General features: G+C 40.0%; 1 protein-coding gene across 1 annotated transcript in view; it reads left to right on the top strand.

The window, feature by feature from the left end:
* Positions 1 to 14,948, top strand: part of LOC139730033 (uncharacterized) — a gene marked incomplete at its 5' end in the record, with an annotated part of 40,108 nt that extends 25,160 nt beyond the window's left edge. Inside the window, 5 exons of the mRNA XM_071640949.1 lie at positions 896 to 1,017; positions 1,538 to 1,598; positions 6,979 to 7,271; positions 11,617 to 11,811; positions 13,444 to 14,948. Coding sequence (XP_071497050.1) covers positions 896 to 1,017; positions 1,538 to 1,598; positions 6,979 to 7,271; positions 11,617 to 11,811; positions 13,444 to 14,693 — 1,921 coding nt within the window. The remainder of the gene's footprint in view (positions 1 to 895; positions 1,018 to 1,537; positions 1,599 to 6,978; positions 7,272 to 11,616; positions 11,812 to 13,443) is intronic.
* Positions 14,949 to 17,172: the final 2,224 nt, after the last annotated feature.

Here is a 17,172-nt window from a genome sequence, read left to right as displayed (position 1 = left end):
TTTTGACAATAAAAACTCATTTGGCACCTATACACTTGTACCAGTTCAAGGTCAAAGGCTAGAGAGTACTTATTTAGTGGTTATATTATAGCTAAAGGCATACACAATCTTTATCAAGACATTTCAGAATACATGAGTACCAAGAATGTGTATTTTTTCCAGTGTATTTCAGAAGGCGTAATTCCGTTACCATTTGTGTAATTCCGTTACCACTGACTTTATAAGGGAAAAGCCTGCTGCTTTGAAAATGTGATGTAATATTTGAAAAACAATACAACTGAATTGAAGTCAACACAATCAAAGATGAAATCAGACAACAACCTACAGTGTATGTGTTATAGATTTCAGAGAAACAACTCCCAAAGTCAGAGTTGAGGTTGTGACTAAATTTTCTGGTAATTCCGTTACCATCGCACATAGACCTCCTTTGTAACCAACCAAGTGAGAACATTTAATAAATTTGTATTTGGGGTGACAGTGTGAGTACCTCTGCATCTTTTAAATGTATCAAGAGAAGGCAAAGTAATCAATCCTGTATACAGGGTGAAAGAATATGAGCCAAAATTCTCTGATTTGTAATTCCGTTACCACGGAATTGCCCACTGGTTTGTAGGACCAGCAAGACAACTTTTTTCCTTTATAATGGAAAGGATTCAGGAAAATTGGTTCGGTGGTCAGTAAGATTTTCTCAACTGAACTTTACTGCATGCTTCCTGAAGTTATGTTCCTTGCCCACGGTTAAGATTGTAAGAACTCATTTTGTCAATTTCCATGTTTGTTTGTTTCGGTATAGAGGAAATATTGCATGTTTGGCTGTTTGTTTTTGTGATAAAAGTCAAGTGACGAAACACCTCCAGCATTTGTTACCCACGATGTTTCAATCTCCCCCCAATAGGTTTGGCACATCGGGGCGTAGCCGCACCCCTGATTCACCCTCCCACACCTCCATCCGGGAGGAGTCCCATCACGAGGCCAACGAAGAATACATGAGTATGTCGCCCTCTGCGTCCTCCAAAGGTCAGGATCAGCGTTGAACCCATCCCTTTCTCCTTCTCTCTCTCTATTCACATACAATAGAGGCATTAAAGCTTTTAAAAAAAAAGTGCATGCCTTTTTATAAAGTGAGTCTGAAGTGTGCATGATTGGAAGTGAGATTGCACGCACTGTAAAACCAGAAACATTCTCTGCATGAAACTTCACAAATTGGAGCCGATTGATGGCCTTTGTGCAGCATGAAACTTTTGCAAATTGGCGACTGGTATTCAATGCATTGTGTAGACAAAAACTGTTGCATAAATCAGGTGATATGGTCATGAAGATATCATGCTTATTGAACTTATGGTAAAGATAACTCCTGCCCCCCCCCCCCCCCCCAAAAAAAAAAAGAAAGACAGAAAGAAAGAAAGAAGTATAGATAACTAGAGAAGCACTCTAACCTCCACCGAGCAGCTACTTTCCACCAATGAGAGATCAGTGATTTCCACCCATATGTACAAATTTGTATGCATGCTGAAAATTGCCCGATTTCCTATTACAGATGCCTTTTGTAACGTCATCAACCCTCAGCTGCTCTGCGCCTCGCCCAAGCAGAAACTGGAGTACGCACTTTAGTGTGCATATGAAAACCTCAAAAACACGCATCTTGAACTCCCAAGTTCATTGACCCTACCTGCCAAAATATCGAAAATCCTTCATAAAATCCATTTAAAAAATCCTGGATCACTACCAAAATTTAATCATTTGTTCCTTGTGTCATTCATCCAAATCTGCTCCCAACTTTTTGAGTTATTTTGCACACGGACAAACCAACAGTATTGAAAACATAACCTCCTCCCTTGGTGGAGGTAAAAATGATGCTTGTGTGCTAAGGATCTGTAATATACCACAAATGTCTCTCTAATTTTGTCCCTTTATTGTAATAGTTTGCCTTGTATCTTAATATTTAGGATAAATTTGTCCAGGTTGAACCAGACCATGGTATACAATTGCAGCATCTTTTTTATTTGTATTTTTTGCCCAACCAAAATATCAACCACCAAAAAAAAAAGGGGGGGGAGGGGAAGCTGAAATAAAACAAATCACAAAATCACAATATTTATTCTTATTAGACCCAATACAATAGCAGGCATGACATTCTGTAGATTTTAATCTGATTTCAGATTTTTTTTTTCTCAAGTCTATACACATTGTGCTTTTTCTATGCATCAAAATCACACTCTGAAAATTTTGATTTCTGATTTTTTTCAACAAACTTTAATATCATCCCTGACTAAATAGTACAACTGTATGACATCTACACTTTTTGCATTTATCAACACCCATGTCCATCTTGTGAATGTTCATTTAACATACTGATGATATGCAGGTACAATGTGCCGACCTAACAAAATCTGCCTGTAGTGGTCACCTGTCCATAAAATGTGTATTTTTGATTTATTTTATTGGTGTTAATGTAGACAGGCTTGAATGTGTTGTATCAATGTGTGAAATGTTCCCTGTATTACTGTGTATTCCAAGGTAGTGCATGGTTTTTGTCAGATATCAGATTATACCGCTTTATTATGCCTCCGCAACGAAGTGGCCGGAGGCATTATGTTTTCGGGTCGTCCGTCCGTCCGTCCGTCCGTCCGTCCGTCCGTCCGTCCGTCCGTCCGTCCGTCCGTCCGTCCGTCCGTCCGTCCCGTTTTGTTTTTGTCGATATCTCAAGAACCGTGTGGTGGTTTTACATCAAACTTGGTATGAGGGTATATCCTTGGGGGATAATACTTTGTGTGGATTTTAGGGTCAAAGGTCAAAGGTCACAGGTTATTTTGTGAAAAAAAATTTGAAATTTCATGTTTTTCTCCATATCTCGCAAATGGTTCGAGGTATCTTCATGGAACTTAGTATATATGCTTGTACCGATGGGCAGTGATTATCTAGGGAAGTTGGGGTCATGGGTCAAAGGTCAGGGGGGTCAAAGGTCAAGGTCAACTCCTCAAAATATCACTACTTTCCTTAAAATGCAATATGCCTGAAGGTTTTTTTTTCTAAAACTTGATGTATGGCATGTATTACCCAATATATATTTTTGGGGAAGTTTCTTGCCAAAAGGTCAAAGGTCAAAAGGTAAAAGGTCAAGTGAAAGTGCTAAATTGCACTTTTTCCTCCATATCTCGAAAGTAAGTCAAGGTATCATCATGAAACTTACATATTTATGCATGTTCAACCTAACAGTGATTCTCTTTGGAACTGTGGGGTCAAAGGTCAAAGGCCAGGTTTAGATAATGCTATTTTCCCATTTGATACTGAAATTATACTTTTTCTCAATACCTTGAAAATTACTCAATGCATAAACTTATAAAAGGGTCAAAAGTCAAGTCAAAATCATCAGTTCCCCAAATACCTCGGCCGTAATCTGGCAGAACTGCGTATCTCCTTTAACACATTACGCCAGAAATCGGGTTTAAAGATTCAATGTTACACCTTTCTAAACTGAGATACGATGAGTTGCATTTTTCCTCTTTTCTCGGTCATAATTGGTCTAAAGAATTTATTTCCAGCAAAAAAATGACAATTTGACCTTTTTAAGTAGTAAAAATTACCAATTTAAAAAACTTACGCAGTTCTGCCAGATTAATCGTCGCCAAATTTTTGCGATCGTAATCTGGCAGAACTGCGTATCTCTGGTCACGTGCCCGGGTTGATCAGCCAGAACTGCGTAAGTTTTCGGCCATGCGGGGGGTTTTTCAGGCAGAACTGCGTATCTCTAGGAGTTACGCAGTTCTGCCTGATAAGCACGTGTTTCATCAGGCAGAACTACGTATCTCTTTTCGTGGTCAACCACGTGCTTATCAGCCAGAACTGCGTATCTCCTAGAGATACGCAGTTCTGGCTGATAAACACGTGGTTTATCAACCAGAACTACGTATCTCGGTGTATTTTCTGCGGGTTGTCTATCGTATTTTACCATCCATCCTCTCACTATTCAGCGGATGCAGTGTCAAAACAATGAATATTTTAGATCGAGTACAATTTTGTTGAAATATTTGTATTGTATAAAGTCATCATTATTGATTCACATTTAATTTCATTTTATCCATTCATTTGTATGTGGAAAATAACTTGCTTTCCCCAAATGTTGTCAGTCTGTGTTCATGTTTCAGTATTATTTAGCGGCACAAGAAGTACTGCTACATCAAAAGCCTGGCTGCTGCTTGGGTTATTGTCGATCTCATGAAGCATTGCATTTGGATTAAGAATAATATTAGACTAGGTTCTAGATGTTAAGCTATATTGTTCATCAAGACTACAGGTACTACACTGTAGACCGTCTAGACCGTAGTCTATTCAGGCCTAACGATACACTAGACATCTAGAGACTAGTAGAGCTGTACGTAGGAATCTGCATACGATAGGCCTACTGATCTCATATCCTAGTATTCCTACTCTATGCCCAAAGTAAGAGTAAGCCTAGACCCTTTTGGCTGAAGGCCTAAACTCTATTTAAACTAAAGAATACTAGGAGCTAGGCCTGACTAAAAGTTTATTTACAGCTTTATTAGAAAATAAAAAAATAGACCCTAGTTCTCGTTTGTGTCGACTCCTACTGTAGGCCTTATTGTCACTACAGTACTAACGTTAGGGTAGTAGTGTTCTAACCGTTACTATCTACGCAGGCCTATTAAAAACGTACGAGAACTCTCGAACTCTGTCTATTCGATTGTCTAGGTCTATGTAACATCCAGACGTCTATTTTGGGGCGTCATTATAACAGACTAGTAGATCAATAAAAATGAGTTTCTAGATTTTCTAGTCTAGACTCTCGATCTAGACTCTATATCCAGGTAGGGGCTAAATCTACAGCTAGACTGTTTATTGGGGATCTAGGCCTAGAAGGTACTAATGTTATAGTATCTAAGATCTAAGAACAACGTAAAGCCTAACCTGCCTATCTATAATGACTAACGGTAAGACTATAAAGTCTATAGCCTATAATGTCTAGTAGTACTAGTAGTAATGTATAGAACACTGATCTAAATCTAAGTTTCAGATCTATTTCTAGGGCTAAATGTTTATGATTTAGCGTTTAACCTGTAGATTCTAGATTCTTCATATTACAGATTTCAAGAATGTCTGGCCGAATCAAATCTAGAAAAATAGAAAACTGAGTAAAGACAGAATAACCGGCGATTCAGCCTAAGTTAAGTAACGGTAGGCCCCAGTGGCAGTAGTCTAGTAGGCCCCTACTGCACAACTCTACTGAGAGTACCGGTACGGTACCCGTATTAAAAAGTAAACTGTAAAAGTGTTAGTATTGGTCAATTTCTGACGTCTGTAGGATTGGATCGAAAATGCCATCGTTATGGACGGTATCCCAGATATTCATTAAACTTCTCGAGATCAATCCCATAGATCCAAGCCCACTAACCGCTTATTACAATGAAAAACAAAATAAGAAGCTATGGTCAATGGATTACAGATATTGTTGTTCGCGTGACCTACGCTACCGCACAGTACATTGATTTCACGTACACTAACAATGGACAAGTGCTGCAGCAGTACTAAGTAGGCCTAAAGTTGACTGGAGCGTGATGTCAGACAAGATGCAAACTATAACGTTTGTTAGATCTAGAAATGCTCTAGGCTTAAAAAGCATTAGATTGTAGCAAAACTTAATAGTAAGGCATACCGCATATTGACCTGTTTTGAAGCCTGCCAGTCTATGAAGGGAAAGAAAGTGGCAATTTCCCCCAAGAGTAACGAGGGTTATTGCTTTAGCGCGACTGTCGTCGTGTACAATACACGTAACCGTACGACGTGTCTAGCTAGCTAGTCTAGCTAGGCACTGCTAGCCTGAACGCGCAGCGCGTTCGTCACTACCAAGGTCGCGCACGCGCGTGTTAAGATATACCATGTCTGTGCGGGATGCAGGAACACCTTGGTCCAAGCGTTGTCGTAAGTCGACTTACGCAGTTCTGCCTGATTAACATCGGAAAATTCATTTCGAATCTCGACTTACGCAGTTCTGCCAGATTAATCGCCCTCTCTCCTCAGGAATTTTGCCAAAATTACTTTCTAAAAATAACTTTCTGTACCGATTCACAACTTATTTTTTGGCCCACTTGAAAGAGCATGAGAAAAAACACACAAAACACTCAAAACCTGAAAATCGACCAAAATCGACTTAGGGAGTTCTGCCAGATTACGGCCGACCTGTACTCTGACATTTTAATCATTCATCCAATTGAACCTAGTTCTAGGAAAGTGAACATTCAGCACATTTGTTTCAAACCTGTCATTTTAATATTTTGCCAATTGTGTGAAACTGTCATCACACATTGTCAAGACATTGTACTATAGACCTATTAGGAGAACCATGCATTAAGGCGGAGGCATATCAGTAGCCGTAGCGATATATCTAGTTTCTTGATATCTTGAAAATGCGATGGTCATTTGTTGTGGTTTTGTTTTTAGTTTTCCAATCTATAACTTTGGAGTAACCGTGTGATGCTTGCTGGTGCAGCATGTTTGAATGTATGTATATAATTTTCAATACTGACCGCACATATTGAATGCATCAACAAACATATTCATTTGTTTGTTTGTTGACAAATCACATTGATAACACCAAATGCTCATTATGTACTTTTGGAAAAAAAATGAACAAAAAAGTAATAGAATCAAACAAAAATAAAATCTGAAGGAAGTACATGTTACGGATGTGAACAAAAGTGTAGGATACCGAAGAGATATTTTTCTCCATATTCAAAACAAAGACAACCATAAATTATCTTCTTTGATCACTGTTCTTATCTGTATGAGTCTTGGTAGATTCATTTTTTTGTTTGTTTTTGTTTAAATTCGTTTTACAGCTAATACTATTTGAATGTTCAGCAATGTCAGTGTCCGTTTCATTTGATGTCACTTTCTTTATTTTGCCTGGCATGTAATTATTTTTATTTTTTGCATCCATTGTTTAGCTTTACCTGTTCCCAGGGCTTACGGCCACACCCTACACCCCCCTTCCCACCAGTACACCCCTCACCGCCTCTCCCCAACCATCCTGCGACGCCCCACCCACTCCACTGCTGCCGCCCTCTCTTGGCGGCGGGCATCGTCACCGGCCATCTCTCCGGTTGTAAGCCCCACGATGGCGGGAAGCACCCCTTTCTTCCAGCAAGGAGGGGCTATTCCAAGGGAGTTCCCCCTCTACCAGAACCACACCCCGCATGCCGCACCCCTCCCATGTGTGTCTAGCAGCGAAAGCTCGCCCCGGAGCTTATCTCCCCGTTAGTCAATTTTTTGTTTGTTTTGCTTTTATATACCGGGTGTCCCAAAAAAAGCGGAACGGTGGATTTTCAGTACCTTGCGTTCTAAAAGTGATATATTTTTTGACATCATTAGAAAGAGCATCTTCCGCAGAAGACCATGATACCAAAATCATTAAATTTGGTTGAGCACTTTTTATTCTACGCCAATTTCTGTAAATGCAGTCATTTTCAATTTTTTGCGACTTATGAGATAATAATTTGGGCGCGACAGGCGTTCCATACGGTGAATTGTGTTAGCTCGTTGATCCATGTCAACAAAAGATAACGCTTTCATATTGGGAGCGCGCGCACGCACACACACACACACACACACACTGTTTTTTTTCCTGGCCCGTGCCCAATGTGAAAGCTGTATCTTTTGTTGACATGGATCACCGAGCTTACACAATATTCACCGTATGGATCGCGTGTCGCACTCAAATTATTAACTCATAAGTCGCAAAAATCTGGCGAAATTTGACAATCACTGCATTTTCAGAAATTGGTGTAGAATAAAAAGTACTGAACCAAATTAAATAATTTTGGTATCATAGTATTCTGCGGAAGATGCTCTTTTTAATGATGTCAAAAGATATATAACTTTTAGACCGCAAGGTACTGAAAATCCACCGTTCCGCTTTTTTTGGGACACCCGGTATATATGGCTTGTTTTTTCTTTGTTTTCCTTTATCTCATGTATCTTTTCCCTTTCTGTATGTCATCATTTATGTTTTGTACATCATCCCAGACTCTTTTCTCTATTCATTATACATGTACACATGTGTACCTCTATTCACTCTTTATGCCATAAAATATATCCCATTTTGCCTTGTTCTTTCAGTGTTACAGTGACACGTACATCTCAGCATCAAAAGACATGTTGTACTTATTTAAAAAATTCCTATTACAGAAATAACATAATTTTGTCTAGCCTTTGTCGAAGATTTTAACATGTGTTCTCTGACCATTGGCTTATTGCACGATAAGTTAAGGCCAATATTCCGTGGTATCCCATTCATTGTCATTCAATATACAATGTAATATCAGTAATTGGGTTAAAGTTGCGTAATTTGCATTTTTTGTCCACATTTTCCCGTAAGTGTTGAAATAGTTTTGGCTGATTGTCACTCCTATCATACACATACAAGTGTACTATTAAAACCCCCCCCCCCAAAAAAAAAAAAAACAAAACAAAACAAAACAAAACAAAACAAAACAAAACAAAACAAAACAAAACAAAACAAAACAAAACAAAACAAAACAAAACAAAACAAAACAAAACAAAACAAAAACAAAAACAAAACAGAAAAGATTAAAAGATTATGGCAGTATAAATTTTTTCCATTCACCTATATGGATCCAGGGGTCCTCTGCCTTCATGTCAACATTTCCATCACATACACTGTATTTGAATGTCAATTGGTATTTAGTGTCTATATGTTTAATTCTTTGTTCACGTATTCATTGTTTTTCTTTTATGTGCATGTCGCTGACAAACCTGATTTTTATTTCTTTTTTTCATAGTATACAGTATGTCCCCCCCAAAAAAAAAATACAATCAGATTTTCGCATTTATAACACCCAATATGATCAAATTGTCTAAATGCTACTTCAGGGTCTTAAAATATAACATTTTAGCTCTAATTAGCAGAAAACCCCATTCAATTTGGTTAAGCGGTCACAGAGAAATGTGGATTGCTGTAAAGCATGTCATGAGTCTGATTCTTCGAAGTTTAGCACTTTGATGCTCTTGTGTGTGAACAAAATAGACAGAACTTGGGAGGGAAGAGATTTCTGACATGCTCTACAAAATTCCTCATTTCTCTTTGACCACTGAAGCAAATCGAATGGGGTTTTCTGTAAGATGTGGGCAATGAGTTACAGTTTCGTACCCTGAAATTGTATTTAGATTGGTTCATTATTTTTAAAGTTATAATTGCGGAGGATCCCGTTGTAATTTTTTTTGGGACATACGGTATATATACCACGCTACCTGCGAACCCGTTCTTGCATAAAGTACAAAACACAGCAAAGTCCAGATTCAACCCCCATTTCCACATTGTATGAATCCATCATTTTTATGTGAACACCATTCATTGATAAATCATTGATCACTGTGTATACTCAATTGTATACTAGTCAGCTACACTATTGTGGTCATGCTCCAGATAGATAATAGGAATTATTCCTACAGAGAACTAGGGCTACAGTGTAGATGTACCCCTGTGTAGTGACAACCTATTAAACTCAGCACACACCTGTAATAATTTTGGTGTCAGTGTGGGATGGTTCCATTCTAACTGTATGAATCAATTGCAGTTCCTAACCCAAACCAAGCGACATTTTAAATATATGATAGTCTGTAGATTTCATATTATATGTACAAACTAATCAAGTAGGCAAGAAACCGTAATATATGAATGTTTTAAATGAGCTTATGATACAGATCCTAAACTTAAATCTCATATGAATCCACTTCAATGAGGCTTTGTAAAGAAAAAACAAAATTCACACATTCATTCAGTTGATTATTCAGATTAATGAAAATCCTGCATTGTTCTGCCATGTCTTGAGAATGCATCTATGATGGATGTAGTCATAAACCAACATTGAGTGTACAAGAATCGTGATGGAAGTTGTAGGCATGGTATGCACTGGAAATCAAAGTGGCTAGCATGTGCTCTATGGAAATTACAAGTGTAGTTGGAGTTGAAAAATTTGCAATGGTCAACCCTATCCAGGTCCTACATGTACAGTGTACATTCATGTATGAAAAGTCTTGAAGTGGAATCTTTCCTCAGTTAGAGAATTTTTGTTCTTGTTACGCTTTGTTTTTAATATCAAACAGTGTACATGTATCTGCTGGAGGTCACTTTGCACACATAATTGCTCGTGATCACAGGGCATTTCTTGGTAGAAGCCTTTGATGTCAAGACGCCTTTCAGAAATGCATACACCTTTTACCTGGAGTCCCACCCATGTCCGTGTGTCATTCTTCACGTCACTTTATTATGAGTCTTTTCCATTTTGAATCATCATCTCCCCTCCTCATATTCACATCCAGTAGTCGGCCGTCTTTCCAAATCCCATCGATATCCGTCAGATTCGGGGGGGAGATTGCCCCCGACGTCGCCTGGCAGGGCTGTCAACGTTGTTTTTTCGACTCGCGTCAGTCAGGAAATGAGAAGAGAAACTTTCACTCGACTTTTCTCTCATGCTCCGCGAATACCCGCGGGCGCGTTCCATTTGCCTTTGGGGGGTAAAACCCATTAGGTATTGTTCATTTTGGTTTTATACCCGAGAAAGTCAGACGTGGCAATGGATGATATGATAATTTAAGAGATGTCCACGTTTATCTGTAGTTGCTTTTATGAAAGTTGCATATCAGGGTACGTATTTGGTGTGTAGTCTCCGGTCATTTTCAAAAGTCGCAAGTATTCCTGATGCCTTTAATATCAAGTCCATGGTGTGTCCTCTTTTTGTCACTATCTGTCTGTTTGCATATTTTTGTGTCTGTACATCTGTCTTTTCCTGTCTCTGTCTGTTTTTCTTTGTCTCTGTGTCTCTATCTGAGACTTCTTGGTGTGGACAAGTTCTACCGGGCAGACGCACCAAAAGCTGTGTGCCATATTCTTTACATGTATATCTTCAAATTTTTAATGAGATGGTTACTGAGATGTTTGTCTTTTCATTCGTATGTATATGTAGCTGGATTTGTATTAAACAAGTATTGGAGGTATCGCAAGAATTCCCTTAGACAGGCAGCTTTAAAAGGTTTTTAAGCCCTAGCTGAGACTTTGTCAGGTTCGTCTCATCTCATACATACATACATTCTGGGTTGTTTGGAAGAGTCAAATACAAAACGAACAAGCAACAAATGTGCTGTAAGCCATTAATGTCAAAAGCTGTGGTATTTAAAAGCAGACAAGCCACATGGATGTGAGTATATGGGACCATTACTGTTCAACCACATTCTGATGCATACAGAATCAGAATGTTTAATGTCAGCTTTGTAGCTATTTTCTTTTTCTTTTGAGTTTGTATGTGCATGACCAACCTACAATGTACATCAAAACTGTCACTTTCACATCCTGCCATTATGTGTGACAATGATTTCTTCCTTTATATGAAATGTAGATTTTAACCTGTTGAGGACGAGTCCCAGGTATACTTCGGCAGGTGTCTATGGGAAATGCGTGTTGTAGCAAAATCAAACCGTCCTCAACGGGTTAATGTGTTTGTTTTGATTGGTTGATCAAGCATTGGCATTTTATCTATATTCTTGGCATTATGTTTTTATGTTCGGTTTTCCTTTTTGTGACAGTTGTGGCAGATGAGCCCGATTCCTACATGGCCATGACGCCTAGCAACCGATCCCGGCCAGGCTCCGCCTCCTTGGTCTCCAGCTCCCCGGCTACCTTGGTCACCCCGTCGTCCAGTCACAGACTGGCTTCTGGAGCCCTCAAACCACCAGCAGCCAATGAGGATGAGGGTTACATGATGATGGGACCAAGTCCAGGTGAAGAATTCTTGGTCATCTTGGTTTCTCTTTCAATCATCCTTTAGTGTTTATCATTACCTAAAAAATGTCAGGTGTTTAGTTGCATTGGTCATTTACTATATACTGTTACAACCAAAATCACACTGAGAATGATCGCACAAAAGAAACAATCAACCAATGTTCAGGCATTTTATTAACAGTGATATTGGTGGTACAGACTCGTAATGTTTATAATACAATATACTGCAATGGTCACTTATGATTACAGTGTGGTCACTTTCGTGTGTAACAATCAAAGGTACAATCACAAAGTCCCATGTAAGTCCCCGGAAATGTCCAAAGACGATGTTAGATGCACCGATGAATGATCCTTGATGCACTGATGAATGATTCCTGCGACGTTAATCGATAGACACAGGTTATGGTTATCCAATGTAAAATCCACGGTATGAATCCACAGAGACACATGTAAATTCCAGACGTTATGACGACTGTGTCCAGTCGATGCGTGTAATGTTAATCCAACAAATGATATCCAGCTAGGAATCCAGCCCGTCACAGCTTTGACGTAGCAATGTCCGTTGACATGAGAATGGAGTCTGTCACCAATGGAGGTGAATCAATTCTCTGCAGGCAAAATGTCTCCCAGGCCTTGTCTCCACAAATATAGTAGGTCAGCAGGTTAAACGCAGGACTGACTATAACAAGTCGCTTCAGAGCCAGAAGTGACGTAACTCTCAGAGCAGAGGTGTTGGGTACTCTGCCTACTTCAGAATTTCTGTGGCTTTATAGGTCCATTCACCCCTTCTGGAATGATCTGTAATTTGCTCCAACCTGGGGCTACACACTTGTATTACTAGCAAGTTCAAGACCGTTCCAGAAATCCTAGCTCTGACTCACTGCCTAACTATGTACATAACTTTCTACCAAAAATAACTAACAATCACATTGGGCTACAGGGACAGTGCATCACTCAGCCAAATATGTAGGCACTTCCTAGATCGTTCTAGATTGAGTGAGCTATAATGTATTTCCTGTCACATGCATGTACTGTAGCTATACCAAATAGAAAATTCTCCACTAATCTGATCAACTTGTATGTACTGTATCTATACCAAATAGAAAGTTCTCCATTAATCTGGTCAACCTGTATGTAAAACAACCATGCATACAGTACATCATACATGTACATATCTACTAGTGTGTACATTTGTGACAATACGCCATGTATTTAGGGCATTTTGCGCATCAAAACTTCTGGATGATTTCACTAGTGGTTTAATTTGCGATCATGGAGTTTGGTAATGGACAGAGAAATGTAGTCATGCACATAGCATTTCATGTCATAATTTTGTGTGTTTTTAAATTCACGACTGGCACCTGACTCGCAAATTTGTGAAAATAAAAATCTTGTGAAATATATGGTGTATACAGTCATTTGTGTTTTTCCCTTTTATTACAGTGTCTGCAGCACTATGCTTAATATATTTTTTTTTCTGTCTATTAGCGCAGGCAACACTCAAACAAAAAAGGAAGAATTGCTCCTGCATAGTTTTATAAATCACAGATAAAGAGATAATTGATTACGTGCAAGTCGTTTTACCAGCAGTGCTTTAATGAAGGTTTGTACGTGATTTCCTGATTTCCTAGGTTCCAAACGAGCAACTCCAATCACCATAGCCCCTCAGGCAGGGAGCACCAACGAAGAACCATCCACCTACATGCTGATGAACCCCTCCACCAACCGCTCCTCATCTTCGTCGTCCCGAAACAACTCCAGCTTGGCGTGGGCCCCCGCTCCTCCCGCTGTGTCACCCCTCGGGAGTGGAGGGAGCTTCCCCGCTCAGCGGACACTGCCCAGGGGCAGCGTCAGTAACAACAAGAGGAATTCGGCTGGGGAGGACATGTCCAATCACTTGACCGTGAGCTCATCGCTCCATCAGCGGTCACACAGCGAGCCGGTGGTGGACACGTACAGCAACATCGAGTTCCAGCCACGGGGAAAAAGGGGCTCGCAGGACTCCAGCGATAACAACAACACGGTTAAAAGTCCGAGCCAGCGGTACAGCCTGCCAGCCCAAGAGCCTCGCTACATTAACGTGGCGTACACAGAGTCACAGGATGAAGTTGACAGCACTGTCCAGGTCACGGTGAATGCGCCCGAATCGAGACACAGGACATCGATCCCAGAAAATGTAAACACGATGAAGGAGGGGCTAGCAGTCGTGGAGAATGGTTCCGTGGAAAACGCATTGAACGGGGAGTATGTGAATATGAACTTTGGAGGCCGGGGGTCAAAGAGCTCCACCAAAGTTGAGACGGATCTGAGTTTACGACAGGTGCCCCCGCTAATCCTAGATGACAAGCCACACCCATTACCGGACAGTCACGACTACATCAATGTGGACGTCGGTGGTAGGAAGGAAGGCGTGAAGACGAGTCCCCGCCACACCCCGAACAGTCCGCCCTCCCCATCCTGGCTCCGGCGGCCCGTTGCCGAGCAGCTCCTCCAGAAGTCGCTGGAAGACCTGTCGCTCGGCAACCGCATCAACATTCCCTCGCGCGGGAGCGCCAACTCGCTGACGGGCCTGGGTCGGGGGAATGACGGCATCAATCTCGGTGGGCTCCCCTCGTCACATCACTCCTCTCGTCGCTCCAGCCAGTCATCCCTGGTCGGGGAAAAAGAACTCAACTACATCGATGTCGACATCGGACAGCCCGTCGCGGACATCAGTGGGAGCTCCACCCCGACGTTGAGAGAGAAGCGATCGAGGTCGCCATTCCGGCGCTCCCCGAACGAGGAGAAGCAACTGGAGCAGGTAAATTACTCCACAATTGACTTCACCAAATCAGAGGGCTTGAGAAGTGTCACAACTAACTTGCGCGACAGTCGATTCTAAGGAGTCACTGTCCCTCTTAATAGTACGAAAAGCGTGGATATGTTTTCTACAATGTAAAGAGTTACATGATATATGCCAGAGTGCAGTCGCCGTCTTAAAACCTAATATGTGTTTCAAGAAAACACAATCGTGATCAGGCAAATGACATCATTGAATGAAATGTGTCAACTGTACAGTACCTATTACAAAAATTGTATTCAAATATTTCTGTCCTTGTAATTTTGCAGAAAGAGTGAAATGAAATGTAAACAAAGCAAAGATACTCAGTCATGTCATGCTTTATATATGCACTATGAAACAGCGTGTTGAGACAATCCTGTATTTTTGAGTTTTCAGAAGTTTCTGAATAGTCACTGGCTGTAAACATTGGGGTGAAATAACCAAGTTATGCCCCCATCCTTACTAAACAGACTTCTGTTTGATATTGTGTGTGTGCAAGTACTGTATCCAAACATTAGTGTGATGAATTGTTATAGAGACGTTGTGCACATTTACTACAGCAAAAGGTCGTTAAAGTATTTTTTGTGTTGACTGTAGCCATGTCGAAGAAGCATTGAAATTGGCGTATAAAATTATTCTGCTGGCAGAAATGACGCACAGGAGTGGTGCACCCTCTCATATACGAAGGGAGCCTAACAATTTACTTGTACACGTTACATCTTTTATCATAGGACCTCTGTGTAAAAACGTAAATTTGTGTCTTGTGTCTTGTGATGTTATGTCCTTATGTATGAATACAAGTGCGTGGTTCAAGCGACCATATATTGGGCTTGTTATAGTCACTTGGTTTACAAGTTCAAAATGAAAAGGTGCCTTCAAAAAAAGATATTATGATAGCCACTGCTCTGAGTTATCAAAAAAAAAGGAAAAAAATGTATTTGGGGATATTACTTTTATTCTCTGAGGGAGAGGAAAGTGCTTTAAATCTCTCAAGTGTAACAAAGCAAAATTAATTATATTGGTATAGGATAGATACACCCTGTCATCACACCCTTGTTTCATTTTTAGTTGCTTTATTGATAATATACAAGTAATTAATGTTTATGAGTGCAATGGACAGGATATTTCATGAGGTGAAAGATGAAGTGATCAATAATTTCATCTTTCCCCATATGAAATATTCTGTCCATTGCACGAATGAAAACATGCATTATTTGCTTTATATAACACCTAACAGTAGATCAGTGTCATTTGATGTTTTATGAATTAGAGACGAGAGAGAATATGCAAGATCTGAGATTGAGAGAGTGTTGAGCGCTAGATGATAGCGCGCTGTCCGTCAATATGCTTGTACGCATGCATACTGCAATTCAAGCGTTTTTCGTACAGTGTTTTACGTAGTGTGCAGGGCTCTCTCAGCATGCGTGCAATGGAGCAAATCGCATGGATCCAAGATTGCACGTTAAATGGAGCCACAATTGCATGAATGATGACGTAAACGTAAAAAGGGACAAATGATTACTATCGAACCACCAATCAAATGACAAGGATCCATTTAGGTGTTTTGTAATGTAGAATGTATACGGGAATGGTCTGCAAACTGCTTTGTTGGATATGGCCAAATATCTATCATCTGAAGGACTTTCATTATACATGACTGCTGTAGTAGTAGATATATGCTTTAATAACAGTCCCCAGATGTGTAGAGTTAATTATAGAAGTGTCAATAATCTTTTGATATACTCTGCTGCAGGTGTGTCTGTTTCTTTGGCATTCTTAGAAATACATGTAAATGGTAAATACTGTCATTCTCATGGTCGGGTACTGTATACAATGTACGTCAGTTCCAGTATGATTGGAGTGAAAACAAACAGCAGTCTGGCCTATACATATACTGTAGTACATGTGTGGAGCTGGAGGTTATATTGATGTGAATGCTGTGCATACACAAGCACGATGTACATGTATGAATATCTAAGAAGTGATACGGATGACGGTGTCAGCATTCAAAATCCTTGATCTACCATTCTTTAACATTCTCTGTGAATGAAAGAATAGATCCATGTCATGGTTGGCGATTGAACAGGAGAGCAGAGTGATGCAGGACTGAAGAAAATGAACAAGCACTAAACTATCACTCTCCAGCATACATACATACACTTTCCTGTAGAGGCGGAAAGTGTGATTATTGACACTTTCCTCTAATTTCCTGTAGAGGCGGAAATTTTTGTGCGTGTTTTTAATTTGGCGGATTCAAACAGGTTACCACTGCCACTCCAGTTAAGGCCTGTCACAGCACATACTGTCTTGAAAGGTATTCAAACTGGCCCGCATTACGACAGCAAGTTCCCTCATGCTACAGCACTAGCCAACATGACAAAAAAACTACAAACAGTATAAAAGTTTTCCCCCGACAATATGCCTACCTTGAAATAAAGGATAGTGAGATGATATACAACAAGCAAAAAATGTGCATGCTCTTATTTTCAAGCTAGTATTGTGTTGCACAAAATTCACAAAAATTTCCACTTTTGCAGTA

This window comes from Diadema antillarum, unplaced genomic scaffold, assembly GCF_040938485.1.
Source record: "Diadema antillarum isolate AM-2024a unplaced genomic scaffold, OU_Dant_1.0 seq00000286_RagTag, whole genome shotgun sequence".
Lineage (NCBI taxonomy): Eukaryota > Metazoa > Echinodermata > Echinoidea > Diadematoida > Diadematidae > Diadema > Diadema antillarum.
Note: the sequence above shows the minus strand (reverse complement) of the source record. Positions and strands in the feature narration are given on the sequence as shown.